General features: G+C 37.3%; 1 protein-coding gene across 12 annotated transcripts in view; it reads left to right on the top strand.

The window, feature by feature from the left end:
* The window catches only part of DLG2 (discs large MAGUK scaffold protein 2), a 1,232,045-nt gene that overhangs the window by 451,677 nt on the left and 761,437 nt on the right, over positions 1-18,931 (top strand). For all 12 annotated transcript variants that reach the window (XM_057552562.1, XM_057552552.1, XM_057552555.1 and 9 more), the window contains one exon: positions 2,348-2,401. In XM_057552562.1, coding sequence (XP_057408545.1) covers positions 2,348-2,401 — 54 coding nt within the window. The remainder of the gene's footprint in view (positions 1-2,347; positions 2,402-18,931) is intronic.

Here is an 18,931-nt window from a genome sequence, read left to right as displayed (position 1 = left end):
TGCTTTCAACATCTAATATGCAAGATCCTGTGGCATCTCTTACCTTCAGGGTGGTCTTTGCTTTGCCTGGGTCTTACTTGCTGCTCTTGCTAGAGATCTCAAATCACTGCAGGACTCTTGTGATGGAGACTCCTGGATAATGGAATCATAGAACAACTCAGTGTGGAAAAAATGGATCAGAAAGGCTAGTGTGAAATCTCAGCTGTCATTTTCTCTGAGCCTCAGTTTTCTCATCTATAACATAGGGATAGTGACAATAATGCCTCATCAGTATGGTTTTGTGGAGATTAAATTAGGATATATATATATATATATATATATATATATATATATATATATATATATTCTTATAAATGGGCAAGTAATATGTGTTTAATAAATGGTAATTTTCTTGATCTAATCAGTTCTTTTTAGTGCAACTGGGCCACTAACATAGCATTGAGATCTCTGGGGCATAAACAATTCACAAACCATCCAATGATATTTTATCCTTATGATAGTCCATCTTTGGGGCATTAACTAATGATAGTATTTAACATTGATTCTGAAATTTATGTTTACAAAGCACATTCAAATATATCACCTCATTTATTCTTCAGACAACCTTTTTAGAAGGTGATTATTTCTATTTCCATTCTACAGAGAAGGAAAATGAGGCAAAGAGAGTTAGTGGGCTTGCACCCAGAACAAATTACCAAGAAGTTGCTGAGCCCCCAAATCATATGATCAGGAAGTTGGTAAACCAAACTTGAGCCCAGGTCTTCTGACTCCAAACCTCATGTTTTTCTCCCTATACTACAGGCCTCTTAACAAACACTGTTTTTTGGTGAGGTCCAGTGGAAACTGTCTTTCTCCAGAGCCCCTATTTATCCACAAGGTACTTGATATTAGGAGTTAACAAATAAACCATGAATATTTAGTTGACCCACTATGCAGATATGTAGAACAGGGTCGTGTTTTCACTGACCAGTGATTTTAGTTAAAACATGGAATTTTGTTCTGTAAAATCTGCTGGATTGCCATTTGTTTTGCCATTAGATTAGGATTCCATAGGCACAGATTGACATTAAAAAGCTGTTAACTCTGTTAACTCCAGAGGGCATAGCTAATGAAATGTCCCCAAAGTTGAGTACTTGCGCAAACTACCGTGTCGTATAGGACAGCTCTCGATTAATCATGATGAGACTATTTCCTCTATCTAAATGAAATCTGCAGTTTGGGAAGGAGATTAAAGATCCTCCGGGGGATGAAGGAAACGTTGCTGTGAATATTCTAGAAACAGAAAATAAAGATAGATCTACTTAATATTCATGAAGTCAGATTGGTTGATGCAAATAGATTGCAATCTCTTATTTTCTAATGACTTGGCTTGTAACACTCCTGTATCAATTTTACACAGATTCCTATTCAACTTTAAGAGGAATGGCTGTATTTTGTACAAATTTTTTTAAAGAAACTTTAGCATATCTAATATGATCTTCTGCCACCTTTGACTAATTTTTAATTTTCTAAGGATATCTAAAGTATATCGTCAAAGGTGCATAAATGACAAAGAAAAGGTATGACACAGCATGAAAAATAGGTAAATATATGTAAGATGTCAATAAGTGAACCCTTCTATTTTGCTTTGTATACAACATACTCTCAAAAGCCAGTTTAAAGAAAAGAGTTAGATTGTTTTAGGTTTAATTTTGCTTCCATGAGAGAGAAATCAAAATTCTTTAGCACAGCCATCTCATGAAGAAATTTTTAGGGCTTCCCTGGTGGCGCAGTGGTTGAGAATCTGCCTGCCAGTGCAGGGGACACGGGTTCGAGCCCTGGTCTGGGAAGATCCCACATGCCGCGGAGCAACTGGGCCCGTGAGCCACAACTACTGAGCCTGTGCTCCACAACAAGAGAGGCTGCGATAGTGAGAGGCCCGGGCACCGCGATGAAGAGTGACCCCCGCTTGCCGCAACTGGGGAAAGCCCTCGCGCAGAAACGAAGACCCGACATAGCAATCAATCAATCAATCAATCAATCTTTAAAAAAAAAAAGAAATTTTTAACTCCTCGCCAAATTTATTAGAAGTCCTTGCCTCTTACACTGCACAAATCCTCACTTCCTCACCTTTGAGTTCTGTTGCTTACTTCATTTCATTATGTGGTCAATGTAGCAAACAAATATTTGAAGGGAAGAGGGTGAAGGGAACTCTGAGCCACTTCATTTATCCCCCCACATCACCTGACATAGTGCCTATACAGGTTCTCAAGAAATACTGTTGAGCTCTTGGTTAAATAAGTTAACAGATCCTATCTCAGAATAGACAACTTGTTATTTAAAACTTTTTTCTATTTCTCTTTTTTAGGCCAGCCCTGCTCCTATAATTGTCAACACAGATACTTTGGACACGATTCCTTATGTAAGTAACATTTTTATTAAGACTATCTTTAAAAACTGATAGAACTCAATCAGCTGAATTTAAAATTTTGTACATATTCCATTTTACCCAATCCAGATAATCTCATGAAATGATGTGTAGCATGAGTTTTGTGAGTTTTCTTTTGATATTTGCTAACTCACAGCTTAGGCATGCTGACATTTTCCTCTTTGATTCATTGTTTTGTAAAGCACAAGGGCCTATCATGAGAAGAAAAAAACACAGCCAATTATGATCAAATAATGTTAGTTTCTTAAGTGGTTCCCTGAAAAGAGATTGAACAAACTTCTCTGGGTTTCTTAAAAAAGGAATACTCAAATCAATTTATATGATAGAGTCTAGAACATAATAAGTGATCAATAAATATTTGATGGATTTTGCTAGGCTTATAACAAGAATTGGAACAAAATTTTGGGAGGGTGAATTCTATCTATATATAATAAGATGTATGGTTTTATAAAAGCATGGAGCATGAGATAAAAGGCACAGGCAGATCAGTAAAGCCCAAAATTCTGTATCTGAAATATAACCACTATGATGGCCAAAATTCTTGATGACAGTCTGGCTGGGGAAGGGTGATTGGAGAGTGGTGCTGGGCCACAGTGGTATGAGTGGTTGACTTTATGGAGGTCCATAAAGTCGTAAAGCTTTGTGAGTCGCCCTAGCTGATGGATAGAGGAGAGTGATTTAGGAAGATGGAACACAGATGCATGCAGACAGAAGGTTTGAAGCAAAGAGAAGGGCTGCAGGCATAATGCACAAGAACAAACAGATCCCTGGTCTTTGATTAAATGAGTACAAAGTGCTTGGTAAGTATTGGCTATTCTCAGTCTTAGACCCCAACCTCAAATGCCTACAAGGACCAAGCAAGTCACAGAAATAGATGGAGCAGGAGGCATGGGGAGAGTGGGGAATAGAGAGCACGTGATCTTCCAAAGTGGGAGCAGCTGCCCCTTGGCTCCAGTGGGTGGGTACCAAAGGGAAATGGGATCAAGAGTTGCCAGATCATTCAGTTTCTCAAGAGAAATCAGAAATTTGAATTTTTATACAATTTTACAGGCAACTAATTCTCAAAATTTCAAACACTCTGTGCCAAAGTGTGTCTAGTCTAAAGGCTTCCCTTTGGGAGATACCTGCCTCAGAGGAACTGGAGGTCCTGAGCAGGTTCTGCAAGCCGGGACTCGGCCACAGGGGAGCAGAATGCCAGAACTGGAGTGCAAGTTGGGACTTGATTACAGGGACAAGTGATTAAAACTGGGACGCAGGGTCAGGACAAGAATAACAGCGAGCTTGACTTAATGCTGAATCACCTGAACTACTGAACTAGGGCTTCTTAAGTCTTTCTGAACAAGAGTCATTTAGGGTCAGACTGGAAATGGGGTTAAGCTTACCGGTAGGAATCAAGTGGCCCCAGCTGTGGAAAGTAAACGACTCTGTTGGAAGGAAGCAAAGCAAATGTTAAAGACACATAGTATTCCCTATTCTCTCTCTCACTCTTCCTACCCTCCTTTGTTTTTCAAACATTTATATTGGGATTATTGTATGCCTGACGCTGCTTTAAGCACTTATCAAATATTAACTCATTTAATCCTCGTAACAACCCTATGAGACAGGTACTATTAATTTCTCCATTTTACGGATGAGGAAACTGAGTCATAAAGAAGTTAAATAACTTTCTCAAAATTGTACAGTAACAGGCAGAGCCAAGAATGAATCTAGGTATCCTGGCTGTAGAGTTTGAGGTCTTACTTAACTCTGATCTTGCTGCTGCTTGTGTTTCCTCCTTCCCTCCCTCCTTTTCTGCCTCTCAGCTTGAGAACAAAGTTTTGTTACTTACTCCTCAGCAATGTGTAGCTTTGGGTGGATGACAAGTTGTCACAGAAGCTTCAATACCCTTTAGGCAGGGATCCATATATATATTAAGGGATTCTATGTCTTTAATATAGTGAATCTCTTTACTATATCCATTGGCATCATCTAAAGCAGATGAGCAGTGCTTTGAAGTAGACATGGAGCACAGAGACTTGACCGTGTTAAGTAGGACTGCTTTCTTGTGATACACCTATATTTATTCAAAGCCTTCTATTAGGGTTCTCATGACTAACTTCCAGATGCCCTTATGTACAAATAATTTATGAATAAGAATCTAAGTATTTTGAATAGACATGCTTGATTGGTAGCCCAACTGATTAGCTAGTAAAATCAGCCAAGTATAACAAATTAATCAAATTGCTCTCATTCTCCTAAATATCAATTTTGTATCTGATTTTAAGTTCTTCAAAGGGATTTTTAAAAATTATCTTCAACTTTTTTGTACTTAATGCAAACCCTCTTTGAGCTTCCTTAAGAGTAGGATCTTTAGAGACATTTGCTAAGTATGATGAAACTGTCCCAATTCTCATGGCAGTGTGTTGTTGAGCTATTCATTTACTCCTTCTGGACCTAAATTGATATATAAGATAGGAATTATAACATCTACCTCAGAGGTGATAGTGAGGATCTAATAAGGTTATGTATGTGAAATCATGCTTCATTAACTTCCGGTTAATGGGGGCTTATTTATTTATTATTTTATTCAATAAATACTTATGCAGTAACATGTGCTAGACCCTGAGAGAATATTAAATATTAATATCTTCCCCCATGTATAAGAAACATAATTATATTATACATTGAAAAATGGCAGATTTAGCACACAAGCATTAATGTAGATGAATGTGCTTTGTGTCTGGACATAGGCCTAACCCTCCCTTTTGTTCCTGACTCACTGGGTGACCTCGAACAAATCACTGTTCCTTTTGCAGGCTATTTTCTCATTCCCTGGTGTTCTATACTTTGTTTTCCTATTTTCTGTCACATGTTCTAGTTGTTCACATAATTTCAGCTCTATTTAATGAAAAACCAATTTTAGAGTTCCCCAGAGCATTTCACTCATGTTGCATAAGAACATTTCCTTCCTTAAAATATTTCCTAAATGACAAATTTTAACTTATATATTAAAGTCCTCCCCAAAAATAATTTCATTACAAGTAAATATATTAATTTTGCCAAATAGCAAGTTTGGTTTTAGAAATATATTGTCCTCTGTGAAGCCATCTGGTCCTGGGCTCTTGCTTGTTGGAAGATTTTTAATCACAGTTTCAATTTCAGTGCTTGTGATTGGTCTGTTCATATTTTCTATTTCTTCCTGGTTCAGTCTCAGAAGCTTGTGCATTTCTAAGAATTTGTCCATTTCTTCCAGGTTGTGCATTTTATTGGCATATAGTTGCTTATAGAGTAATCTCACATGATCCTTTGTATTTCTGCAGTGTCAGTTGTTACTTCACCTGTTTCATTTCTAATTCTATTGATTTGAGTCTTCTCCCTTTTTTCCTCGATATGTCTGGCTAATGGTTTATCAATTTTGTTTATCTTCTCAAAGAACCAGCTTTTAGTTTTATTGATCTTTGCTATCATTTCCTTCATTTCTTTTTCATTTATTTATGATCTGATCTTTATGATTTCTTTCCTTCTGCTAACTTTGGGGTTCTTTTGTTCTTCTTTCTCTAATTGTTTTAGGTGTAAGGTTAGGTTGTTTATTTGAGATGTTTCTTGTTTCTTAAAGTAGGATTGTATTGCTATAAACTTCCTTCTTAGAACTGCTTTTGCTGCATCCCATAGGTTTTGGGTCGTTGTGTTTTCATTGACATTTGTTTCTAGGTATCTTTTGATTTCCTCTTTGTTTCTTCAGTGATCTCTTGGTTATTAAGTAGTGTATTGTTTAGCCTCCATGTGTTTGTATTTTTTACAGATTTTTTCCTGTAATTGATATCTAGTCTCATAGTGTTGTGGTCAGAAAAGATACTTGATACGATTTTAATTTTCTTAAATTTACCAACGCTTGATTTGTGACCCAAGATATGATCTATCCTGGAGAATGCTCCATGAGCACTTGAGAAGAATGTGTATTCTGTTGTTTTTGGATGGAATGTCCTATAAATATCAATCAAGTCCATCTTGTTTAATGTATCATTTAAAGCTTGTGCTTCCTTATTTATTTTCATTTTGGATGATCTGTCCATTGGTGAAAGTGGGGTGTTAAAGTCCCCTACTATGATTGTGTTACTGTCAATTTCCCCTTTTATGGCTGTTAGTATTTGCCTTATGTATTGAGGTACTCCTATGTTGGGTGCATAAATATTTACAATTGTTATATCTTCTTCTTGGATTGATCCCTTGATCATTATGTAGTGTCCTTCTTTGTCTCTTGTTATAGTCTTTGTTTTAAAAAGCTTTACAGACAAGCAATAGCTAAGAGAATTCAGCACCACCAAACCAGCTTTACAACAAATGCTAATGGAACTTCTCTAGGCAGGAAACACAAAAGAAGGAAAAGACCTACAATAACAAACCCAAAACAATTAAGAAAATGGTAATAGGAACATACATATCAATAATTACCTTAAATGTAAATGGATTAAATGCTCCAACCAAAAGACATAGATTGACTGAATGGATACAAAAACAAGACCCGTATATATGCTGTCTACAAGACACCCACTTCAGACCTAGGGACACATACAGACTGAAAGTAAGGGGATGGAAAAAGATATTCCACACAAATGGAAATCAAAAGAAAGCTGGAGTAGCAATTCTCATGTCAGACAAAATAGACTTTAAAATAAAAAAGATATTTAAAGAGAATTCTGCTTTTTTTAAAAAAAGGCAGGTAAGTTAAGGGATCTTAGAGCTCTTTAAGTGTCTGTCATTAACAAAGGGGTCACTAAGTTTCTTAAGCATGAATGCTTCAAATAAACTCATTGTTGTAAGAGATCATGATATTTTAGGGTTGAGTAGCCTCTTACATATGGCACAGTCCAGCCTCTGATGCAAAGCAGGAATCCCCTATATGAAGATTAAAATCACTGAGGGAAAAACAAGGAGAGAAGAAGAAAATCCCCATTTCAACACTCTGTAGTTTCTATTTTTGCTCAGTCTTTTTATTGTTCCCCATTATATATTGAATATTGTCTTATGACAGGTATTAAAAACACTCTGTTCTGGCAGAGTTTAGAATGAGAGAGCCTGTGTGTAATCTGTAAGTCCAGCTCCCCTGGGTTGACTTGGTGAAAAGGTAGCAGGCTCCCATCTTGGTACTCTGTAGCCAATTGGCATGGAAACCTCCTCTCTGGACATACTTCTTCCCTTCAGCAGACCCCTCAGACTTCTATATTGAACACCATCCAAATAAATCCCATTCTTTCTGCTTTAGAAAAATAAAGTTAGAGAGGTTCTAGAATGCCTTTTCTGTCCACCCTTCTCTAGCATTCATTTCATAGTGGTTATACTTTGACCTGTTTTCTGGAAATATACTGTGGGAAGTGGTATACTCAAGAATCATGAGTTTTGAGAGACCTTCAAGACGGTGGAGGAGTAAGATGTGGAGATCACCTTCCTCCCCACAGATATATCAGAAATACATCTACATGTGGAACAACTCCTACAGAAACCTACTGAATGCTGGCAGAAGACCTCAGACTTCCCAAAAGGCAAGAAACTCCCCACATACCTGACGTGTGGCTGACAGGGTCTTGGTGCTCTGGCCGGGTGTCAAGCCTGTGCCTCTGAGATGGGAGAGCTGAGTTCAGGACATTGGTCCACCAGAGACCTCCCAGCTCCATGTAATATCAAACGGGGAAGGTCTCCCAGAGATCTCCATCTCAACACTAAAACCCAACTCCACTCAACGACCAGTAAGCTACAGTGCTGGACACCCTATGCCAAACGACTAGCAATACAGGAACGCAACCCACTGATTAGCAGAGAGCTGCCTAAAGTCATAATAAGGTCACAGACACCCCAAAACACACCACCAGACGTGGTCCTGCCCACCAGAAAGACAAGATCCAGCCTCATCCACCAGAACACAGCCACCAGTCCCGTCCACCAGGAAGCCTACACAACCCACTGAACCCACCTTACCCACTGGGGGCAGACACCAAAAACAATGGGAACTACGAACCTGCAGCCTGTGAAAAGGAGACCCCAAACACAGTAAGTTAAGCAAAATGAGAAGACAGAGAAATACACAGCAGATGAAGGAGCAAGGTAAAAACCCACCAGACCAAACAAATGAAGAGGAAATAGGCAGTCTACCTGAAAAAGAATTCAGAGTAATGATAGTAAAGATGATCCAAAATCTTGGAAATAGAATGGAGAAAATACAAGAAACATTTAACAAGGACGCAGAAGAACTAAAGAGCAAACAAACAATGACAAACAACACAATAAATGAAATTTAAAATTCTGTAGAAGGAATCAGTAGCAGAATAACTGAGACAGAAGAACAGATAAGTCATCTGGAAGATAAAATAGTGGAAATAACTACTGCAGAGCAGAATAAAGAAAAAAGAATGAAAAGAATTGAGGACAGTCTCAGAGACCTCTGGGACAACATTAAATGCAACAACATTCAAATTATAGTGGTCCCAGAAGAAGAAGAGAAAAAGAAAGGGACTGAGAAAATGTTTGAAGGGATTATAGTTGAAAACTTCCATAACATGGGAATGGAAATAGTCAATCAAGTCCAGGAAGGACAGAGAGTCCCATACAGGATAAATCCAAGGAGAAACACGCCAAGACACATATTAATCAAACTATCAAAAATTAAGTACAAAGAAAAAATATTAAAAGCAGCAAGGGAAAAACAACAAATAAAATACAAGGGAATCCCCATAAGGTGAACAGCTGATCTTTCAGCAGAAACTCTGCAAGCCAGAAGGGAGTGGCAGGACATATTTAAAGTGATGAAAGGGAAAAACCTACAACCAAGACTACTCTACCCAGCAAGGATCTCATTCAGATTCGATGGAAAAATTAAATCCTTCACAGACAAGCAAAAGCTAAGAGAATTCAGCACCACCAAACCAGCTTTACAACAAATGCTAAAGGAACTTCTCTAGGCCGGAAACACAAGAGAAGGAAAAGACCTACAATAACAAACCCAAAACAATTAAGAAAATGGTAATAGAAAAATACATACTAATAACTACCTTTAATGTAAATGGATTAAATGCTCCAACCAAAAGACATAGATTGGATACAAAAACAAGACCCGTATATATGCTGTCTACAAGAGACCCACTTCAGACCTAGGGACAATACAGACTGAAAGTGAGGGGATGGAAAAAGGTATTCCATGCAAATAGAAATCAAAAGAAAGCTGGAGTAGCAATTCTTATATCAGACAAAATAGACTTTAATATAAAGACTATTACAAGAGAGAAAGAAGGACACTACATAATGATCAAGAGATAATCCAAGAAGTTGTAACAGTTGTAAATATTTATGCACCCAACATAGGAGTACCTCAATACATAAGGAAAATGATAACAGCCATAAAATGGGAAATTGACAGTAACACAGTCATAGTAGGGGATGTTAACACCCCACTTTCACCAATGGACAGATCAACCAAAATGAAAATAAATAAGGAAACACATGCTTTAAATGTTACATTAATCAAGATGGATTTGATTGATATTTATAGGACATTCCATCCAAAAAACAACAGAAAACACTTTCTTCTCAAGTGCTCAGGGAACATACATCATGTCTAGGGTCACAAATCAAGCCTTGGTAAATTTAAGAAAATTGAGATCATATCAAGTATCTTTTCTGACCACAACGCTATGAGACTAGATATCAATTACAGGGAAAAATCTGTAAAAAATACAAACACATGGACGCTAAACAATACTCTACTAAATAACCAAGAGATCACTAAAGAAATCAAAGAGGAAATCAAAAAATACCTAGAAAAAAATGACAATGAAAACATGACGGCCCAAAACCTATGGAATGCAGCAAAAACAGTTCTAACAGGGAAGTTTATAGCAATACAATCCTACCTCAAGAAACAAGAAACATCTCAAATAAACAACCTAACCTTACACCTAAAGCAATTAGAGAAAGAAGAACAAAAGAACCCCAAAGTTAGCAGAAGGAAAGAAATCATAAAGATCAGATCAGAAATAAATGAAAAAGAAATGAAGGAAACAATAGAAAAGATCAGTAAAAGTAAAAGCTCGTTCTTTGAAAAGATAAACGAAATTGATAAACCGTTAACCAGACTCATCAAGAAAAAAAGGGAGAAGATTCAAATCAATAGAATTAGAAATGAAACAGGAGAAGTAACAACTGACACTGCAGAAATACAAAGGATCATGTGAGATTACTACAAGCAACTGTATGCCAATGAAATGGACAACCTGGAAGAAATGGACAAATTCTTAGAAAAGCACAACCTTCCAAGACTGAACCAGGAAGAAATAGAAAATATAAACAGACCAATCACAAGCACCAAAATTGAAACTGTGCTTAAAAAATCTTCCAACAAACAAAAGCCCAGGACCAGATGGCTTCACAGGCAAAATCTATCAAACATTTAGAGAAGAGATAACATCTATCCTCAAACTCTTCCCAAATATAGCAGAGGGAGGAATACTCCCAAACTCAGTCTACAAGGCCACCATCACCCTGATACCAAAACCAGACTAAGATGTCACAAAGAAAGAAAACTACAGGCAAATATCAGTGATGAACATAGATGCAAAAATCCTCAACAAAATACTAGCAAACAGAATCCAACAGCACATTAAAAGGATCATACACCATGATCAACTGGGGTTTATCCCAGGAATGCAAGGATTCTTCAATATACGCAAATCAATCAATGTGATACAACATATCAACAAATTGAAGGAGAAAAACCATATGCTCATCTCAATAGATGCAGAAAAATCTTTCAACAAAATTCAACACCCACTTATGATAAAAACCCTCCAGAAAGTAGGCATAGAGGGAACTTAGGTCAACATAATAAAGACCATATATGACAAACCCACAGCCAACATCGTTCTCAATGGTGAAAAACTGAAAGCATTTCCTCTAAGATCAGGAACAAGACAAGGTTGTCCACTCTCACCACTGTTATTCAACATAGTTCTGGAATTTTTAGCCACAGCAATCAGAGAAGAAAAAGAAAGAAAATGAATCCAAATCAGAAAAGAAGAAGTAAAGCTGTCACTGTTTGCAGGTGACATGATACTAAACATAGATAATCCTAAGGATGCTACCAGAAAACTACTAGAGCTAATCAGTGAATTTGGTAAAGTAGCAGGATACAAAATTAATGCACAGTAATCTCTTACATTCCTATACACTAATGATGAAAAATCTGAAAGAGAAATTAAAGAAACACTCCCATTCACCATTGGAACAAAAAGAATAAAATACCTAGGAATAAACCTACCTAAGGAGACAAAAGAGCTGTATGCAGAAAACTATAAGATACTGATGAAAGAAATTAAAGATGATACAAACAGTTGGAGAGATATACCATGTTCTTGGATTGGTAGAATCAACATTGTGAAAATCTGCAGATTCAATGCAATCCCTATGAAACTACCAATGGCAATGTTCTAGTTCACAGAACTAGAACAAAAAATTTCAGAATGTGTATGGAAACACAAAAGACTCCGAAAGGCCAAAGCAATCTTGAGAAAGAAAAATGGAGCTGGAGGAATCAAGCTCCCGGACTTTAGACTATACTACAAAGCTACAGTAATCAAGACAGTATGTACTGGCACAAAAACAGAAATATAGATCAATGGAACAGGATAGAAAGCCCAGACATAAACCCACACACATATGGTCACCTAATTTTCGACAAAGGAGGCAAGAATATACAAGCCCAGGACACAAGTTCAGTTAGAGCCTCTGCTCATATCGCATCTACTAATACCCCAGTGGCCAAAGTAAGTCATATTGCCAAATTCAAAGTGGAGGAAGGAGTGAATATTTGCTAAACAAGAAACTAATTTACCCCACCAAAGCCTTAAATAAAAGGACTAAGAATCTGTATATGTCCCATTGTAAGAAAAAATAGGTACAAAAGATAGAATCTTACACTTTAAAAATATTGGTAGAAATAAACAAAGTGCCAAGGGGAACTGATTCAACTGGTATGGAGAGTGATTGTCTACATTATCAAGGGTGTCTAAGGGAAAATATTGAAAATAAAAGGAACATCTAGCTAGTATTAGCAGTATAATGATTTTGCTTTCCTGTGAGACATTTTTTTGTCTGCCACTTTATTTCCAGAGGTAGAAATAACAGTGGAGACAAGGAACTTTGTTCCAGAAATTCCAGGATTGTGTCTTGGAAAACCTCCCAAGAAAGTGAGAGAGAGAGAAAAGAGAGGAGAGTAGATGAGAGAAAAGAAGAAGGAAGAGTTAGGTTACAAAAATGTTGAGAGTCCTTAGTACTATCACGCATTGTATTTGAGTGCCCAGAAGATCATTTATGTAAAAGCAATTTGAAAGCCATAATAATATTCTTATAATATTATCAGTGAGATTTTTATAGAGAGCTTTAAATGTGAAAGGTCACTGGATGAAAATAGAACTATGATTCTGGGGCAGAGGACAAGAGAGTGATTTAAAAGGGATAAAACGACCCTAGGAAAGGCTGACAGTGTGAGTGAAAGATTGGTGAGAAGAGAGGGGGATGAGAGAAAATTAAAATGTGGATTCAGGGACATAGAGAAACAATCAAATTAGCAGTGAGTTTCATTCGGAGCCAAAGAATGGGCTTGAGACCAAGAGGTGTTGTTAAACAAGATTTAAAATGCATTTCTGATTGATCCCAGCGGCAGGAAGCTGAGAATAAGAACTCTCTGAGGAGGAAGTTGCCATATTGCAGAAATGGGATGACCAAGCACTTGGTCATAGAGCTGGAGAGTTAGGCATTGATTTCTTTGAGTTACTTTGTACAAAAACAGACCCTTGTGATTTAGGCTACTATTCACTTTTAATTGGATGGTTTTCCAGAATTATCCATGAAGGGAGAGAAAGCAGAATTGTTTGTTTCTTTGAACAATTCTGGCAGTGATTAATAATGGAGATAGTTTGGAAGAATTTGCTGATTTTAGTACATTTATTTTTCAGCAAACACATTTGTTTCTTTTGGTGGTGTTTCCCATGAACACTGTTAAAACTATGTTGTTGATATTTTTATCTGTTGGATTTGTAGTATTATCCAGAAATGAAATATACTTACACACCAGAAAACAGCTTAATATTGGCTTAACTATGCCCATGAGGCAATAGGAATTTAGCAATAGAGGCAGTGCTATCATTATTTGTTCCACAATCAAACCTAGCCAACCTAAATCCATTTCTCAACTGCCACAATCAGCAGATCCCTTTCCATTTGTTACTTTGCTCTAAAAGGCAAAAAGTGGAACATCTTTTAGTATTTCTCAAATATTAATGTACATAAGAATCACTTGGAGATCGTAAATGCAGATTCTGATTTAGTAGGTATAGGAAGCCTCCTGAGAGTATGCATTTCTAATAAGTTTCCAGGTGAAGCTGCTGCTCAATTGTGCATCACACATTGTGTAAGAAGAGTCTAATGAGAGAGACTAGCCTTTAAATTCAGGAGCAACTGGGTTCTAAACCCACTTCTGCCAGTTAGTACTTGCCTGAGGTAAGTCAGGCAAGTCAGGTTAAGTCAAATTATCCATCTAAGCCTCTGTTTTATTATTTGTAAAACGAGAGTAATAATATTTGCCTTTCAGGGGTTGTTATAAATATTCTTCCTAGTATGTAGAAGATGCTTAATAAATGTTCATCATAAGATTGGGGGGGGGGGTGCCTTTGATAAAACAGAGCATGCCTTTGACTTAATCTTGAACTGTTGAGACAAGAATGCGGAAGTCATAGCTAGTTCAGCGGTAGGGCCAATAGCAGTTATGTAGGTTCGTGGGCTGACCTACATCTAGATCTTTACTTCTTAAAACGTGGCCCATTAACTAGCAGCATCATTATTACCTGGAAGCTTATGAGCGTAGAATCTAAGTTCTCACTCAAGACCTACTAAATCAGAATCTGTGTTCTTAAGAAGAACCCCAGTGATTAGTATGCATATTAAATTTTGAGAAGCTTGGTCAATATGGCAGAAACTTCTTTTTTCAGTTTGGATCCTGCTGTCTTTGTTCTTTCACCACACCTTTCGGTCTGCCCTTGGGGCAGCTGTCCTTTTCACTCGTTCACCTTAAATATATGCATATCTGTAGGAAAAAGGATCAATTCAGTTCAGCAAATAGACACATGTAATGGCCAACTAGTATGTTGTATAAGCTTTTAGACCTGTGCTCTCCAAGGCAGTAGCTTCAAGCCTCATGTGGTTATTTAAATTTAATTAAAATAATATAAAGTTTAAAATTCAGTTCCTTAGTTGTACTAGCCCCATTTGAAGTGCCCAGTAGCCAGGATGGTTAGTGGGTGCCATGTTCAACAATGCAGATACAGAATATGTTCATCATTCCAGGAAGTTCTATTGGACAGAGCTGTCCTAGGTAATCATAAGGGAAAAATAGAAGGGGGAGGGAGCTAATATTTACTGAAGGACCACTTTATTCTAGGTGTTTTATATATATTACCTAATTAATGATAAAATTACCCTCCCAACTTTTGTGAGTTGGTTTCATTTCCTTCTTAGAATTAACTATTTTCAAATCTTCTAAATAGTCATCATTCTTCTAGGAAACTGTTGGGTATGTTCATGTGGAAGACATCGTCCCTGTCCTCATGGCCCTTAAGTGTTTGTCAAATTTAAAGGCTCTTACACATGACACACCTGGAAGCAAATGCAAGCAGTTACTAAAAGCTTTCTTAAAAGTTCACTGATTCTCCCATCATTTTTTTTTCCATGAAATTATAAAACTCCTATTTAGACTGGAATAATTCTTTTAATTATTCCAGTAGAAGACTTGATCTACTTATTCATTCACAAACCTACTTCAATCTTTTTTCCCTGTGGTTCCCTTATAGAGGGCACTTTGCTGCCTACTCTACTCATCACTCCTCATCCGCTGGGAAGCCTGTACATAGGCTTGTCGTATTGGACCTAAGGTGGGAAGCAATGAGGAAATATAACAGTTGTCCAAGTGAAGAATGTGATTGATGGATGAGAGTCACACACAGGCCCTTCTTTCTGTAATGGTTCCTTTGAAGGCACATGCCCCATATACCTAGGCAAAGAAGCCACTGTTGCTCCAAGGAGCTCAGGCTGGCAGAGCAGGTTAAGAACAAGGGTAAATAATCCTGGGAAGGATTTGTATAGTTTCTCTACAACATTGCTACTCAAGATGCAGTCTCTGAACTGGTAGCAACAGATTTTACCAGGCAGATTACTAGAATTTCTGAATCTCCAGCTCCACCAGAGACCTAAAGAATCAGAATCTCTGAGGGTAGGGCCAAGGAATCTGTTTTTACAAGCACCCCAGGTGATTCTTATGCACACTAAAATTTGAGAGATGCTAGTGGACACCCAAAGAAGCTTCTGGATGCTAGACTGAAGAAGGGGTGAGGGTAGGGTAGGAAATACTGCATACAGGAAGAATGAAATAAGCTATAGGGACTCACTAAAGTACAATGTAACACATTTAGAATTAATCTGAGCCAGCATTTAATCCTGGTGTTGTCGTTGTTTAATCACGTGGGATGCTTTTAAAAAGCATTGACTCTCATAGTCTAGTGGAATCCAGCGGATAATGCAGAGTGATAGCCTGGCTCACTCTTACTCATCCAAAAGGATGCAGCTTAAATAATGCTCCTTCTGGAAAGCTAAGGTTAGGTGTAGTGCTCCCTGTTGCATGCTTCCACTTCAGACTCTGATTTCCCTTCATAGAATTTATCACACTACCTTATAACTGTTTCTTTAATGGCTGATACTTCTTCCTAGAGTATAAACACCATAAGCACAGAGAAAAATTGCTTCATCTTTCCCACCATTGTACCTTTATAACCTGGCACATTTTTGCTGGACTGGCTGGCTGAATAAATGAATGAATGGAGATGTGTAGAAACTGCTTTAAGGGAATATGCTATAAGGAACCATCCCATTGGAGGAAGTCAGAGAAAGGTAGAATTTTAGCTGGCTCTTGAAGAATAAGTAAGACGTATCCAGGCAAAGTACGGAAAAACATTTCAGGGAGAGGGAACTGTTTGGGCAATGATCAGACACCTGGAAACTCATATGTCCTGAGTTCTTTGTGGCTGAAGCATAGAGCAGTAGTATAACATGAGACTGGAAAGGTAGGGCTGAGTCTGATTATGAAGACCTTGTTTGCTTGATATGAGATTTGGACTTTATCTGGTCCATTAGTATCATCTTGCCATATATTGGGGAATTTGTAGACATCTTTTTTCACTACTCTACCTCTTGGACCTTGTCTGTGCCTGCTATGTGGTTGGTACTCTGAAATATATGTTGAATAAATAAAGCCAAAAAGCAATAGTGATCATTTAACAACAACGAGGCACAAGGTTTTCTTGAGCCTTTGCTATACTTCCTTATCTCCCTGCCATTGTTCACTTTGTTCCATTAGCCCAGAAAGCTGTTTTCCTCCATACCCATATATTAAGATCCCATTAAATTACCACCTCTATCAGCAAGCCCTCATCAGTCCCTCTAGGCACAATTAATGTCTCCCTCCTCCTTGATTTTATAGTATTTTACTCACAGAAGGTTGCCTGCTTTAGTGGAAAGAGGATGAACTCTGGGCTCTTTTGATCCTACCATATACTAGCTGGCTAACCTTGGAAAATTAACTTTTCTGATACTTTCCCCTCATCTTTTCCCTCAAGTAGAGAGTAGTAACTGTCTTTCATGGTGTGTTATTTAGTATATATTTTCATTTACATTTAACAGAGACCAAAATAACAGTGCTTTTGCAAGACAGTAATGTATTTCTCCCACATATAACAGTCCATGAGTGAGTTGTCCAGAACTGACATGTCTATTCTGCTCTACAGGGTCTTAAGTAGACTAAAGCACCTTATCTTCTTGCTCTACCACCCTTGCACGTCACCTTTGTGCACATAGTCACCATGATGACATACCAAGAAGCAGGTGAGAAGAATTACAGAGAGGTATGCACGGTTCCTCCCCTTCAAAGCACCTCTGGGAAGTTGTAAACACAATTTCCCATTGTATCCCAAGGGTTAGAACTTAGGCACAAAGCACACCTACCTGCAACGGAAGACGAAACATGTAATCTTTATTCTGAGCTGACTTGGGCCCAGGTAAAAATTGGGGATCCAATCACTATGGAAGGAAAAGATATTGAATATTTGGGGACTACCAGCGGTCTCTGCCACACAGCATAGTTAGCTGTATTCTCTGGTGTGAGAGCTTTCTCCCAGGAAATGCTAAAGATGATCTATGAAGTACTGGATGCTTTTTCTTTATATTTTCTCATCATTTCTAATCTCAACATTTGAATATATTTTATAATAAATATAACGTATTATCACAGTTGTACAAATATATACTTTACAGATTAGCACATATAGGGGATGCATGCTCACAAACATTTCACAGATAGAAACAATCAATAAAAAACTATAGCAATCACTGGTTGGAAGCATTAGAGACAACAGTTAGATATTGCCTGACTCATAATAAATGTTCAACAGTGATGACCATTGTTACTGTGCAGAATTAGTATTTACGACATTCTTCCTTGTTTAATGATCATCATCATTCAATATTAGCCAAAATATTTAGCTTATCTTTAAATCTCAGGGATTATCTAAACTCAAGTCCATGCATAGAGTAGGATTTCAATAAAACTTGAGTTGTTCACTGTTACATTCTGTTGTATTATTCAAATTTAGTTGTTTTAATAAAGAATACATTTTTATTTCACAATGTAATTTGTCAGGAAAAATTGTGTTTTAGTTTGAGCCACATGATCACATGGATTGAGATACATGCTGCCATCCAAGAGTGGGGTGCCCAATTTATTGGCCTAATTTGCAGATGTTTAACATGTTCGTTCATAACAACTCCTTTCAAAGTAAAATGCTTTTAAAATGCTTTTTTTCTCACGTGCATTTTTGAAAGAAAATATAGGCAGTCATATATGATAAAGGAGATCATGGTTAGTTAGGTGAGCTCAAATAGAAGAAAGAGAAAAGAATGATAGTTGAGTAAAAAGCAAAATCAGTAAAGGAAATGATAGCAGAGTAATAAAGAGAAATGGCTTAAAATCTTTACATTATCTTCCATCAAATTTTAGAACATTATCATTGGAATGAAGTTAGAAACCCCTACTTCAAGCTTTTTTTAAAAAAAAAAAGTAGAAATACTAAAAGATTATTTCCTAGCACCTCAGGAATTTAATATGATGCTTAGAGTAGTTTATAATCTTGCCTCTCCCCTGTTAAATTTTGTTGGACTTTTAAATGGACTTTTCTGCACTGATATTGTTCAGGAATCGGTTCTTGAAGGGTGACTACAGTTACTTATTCTCTGGAAAATTAGGCAAACCCCGTGTTTCTTTTGTGACTATTTTAATCTAAATCATTCTTTTGGTGCCCACACATCACTATTTGAATTTATGAAAATCTTCTTCCCATTGATGTTCATCCCCCTTTGGTTCATCCCCAGGATACAGGC

This window comes from Balaenoptera acutorostrata, chromosome 9 (genome assembly GCF_949987535.1).
Source record: "Balaenoptera acutorostrata chromosome 9, mBalAcu1.1, whole genome shotgun sequence".
Lineage (NCBI taxonomy): Eukaryota > Metazoa > Chordata > Mammalia > Artiodactyla > Balaenopteridae > Balaenoptera > Balaenoptera acutorostrata.
The sequence above is the reverse complement of the archived record's forward strand: the minus strand, read 5'-3'. Positions and strand labels throughout refer to the sequence as shown.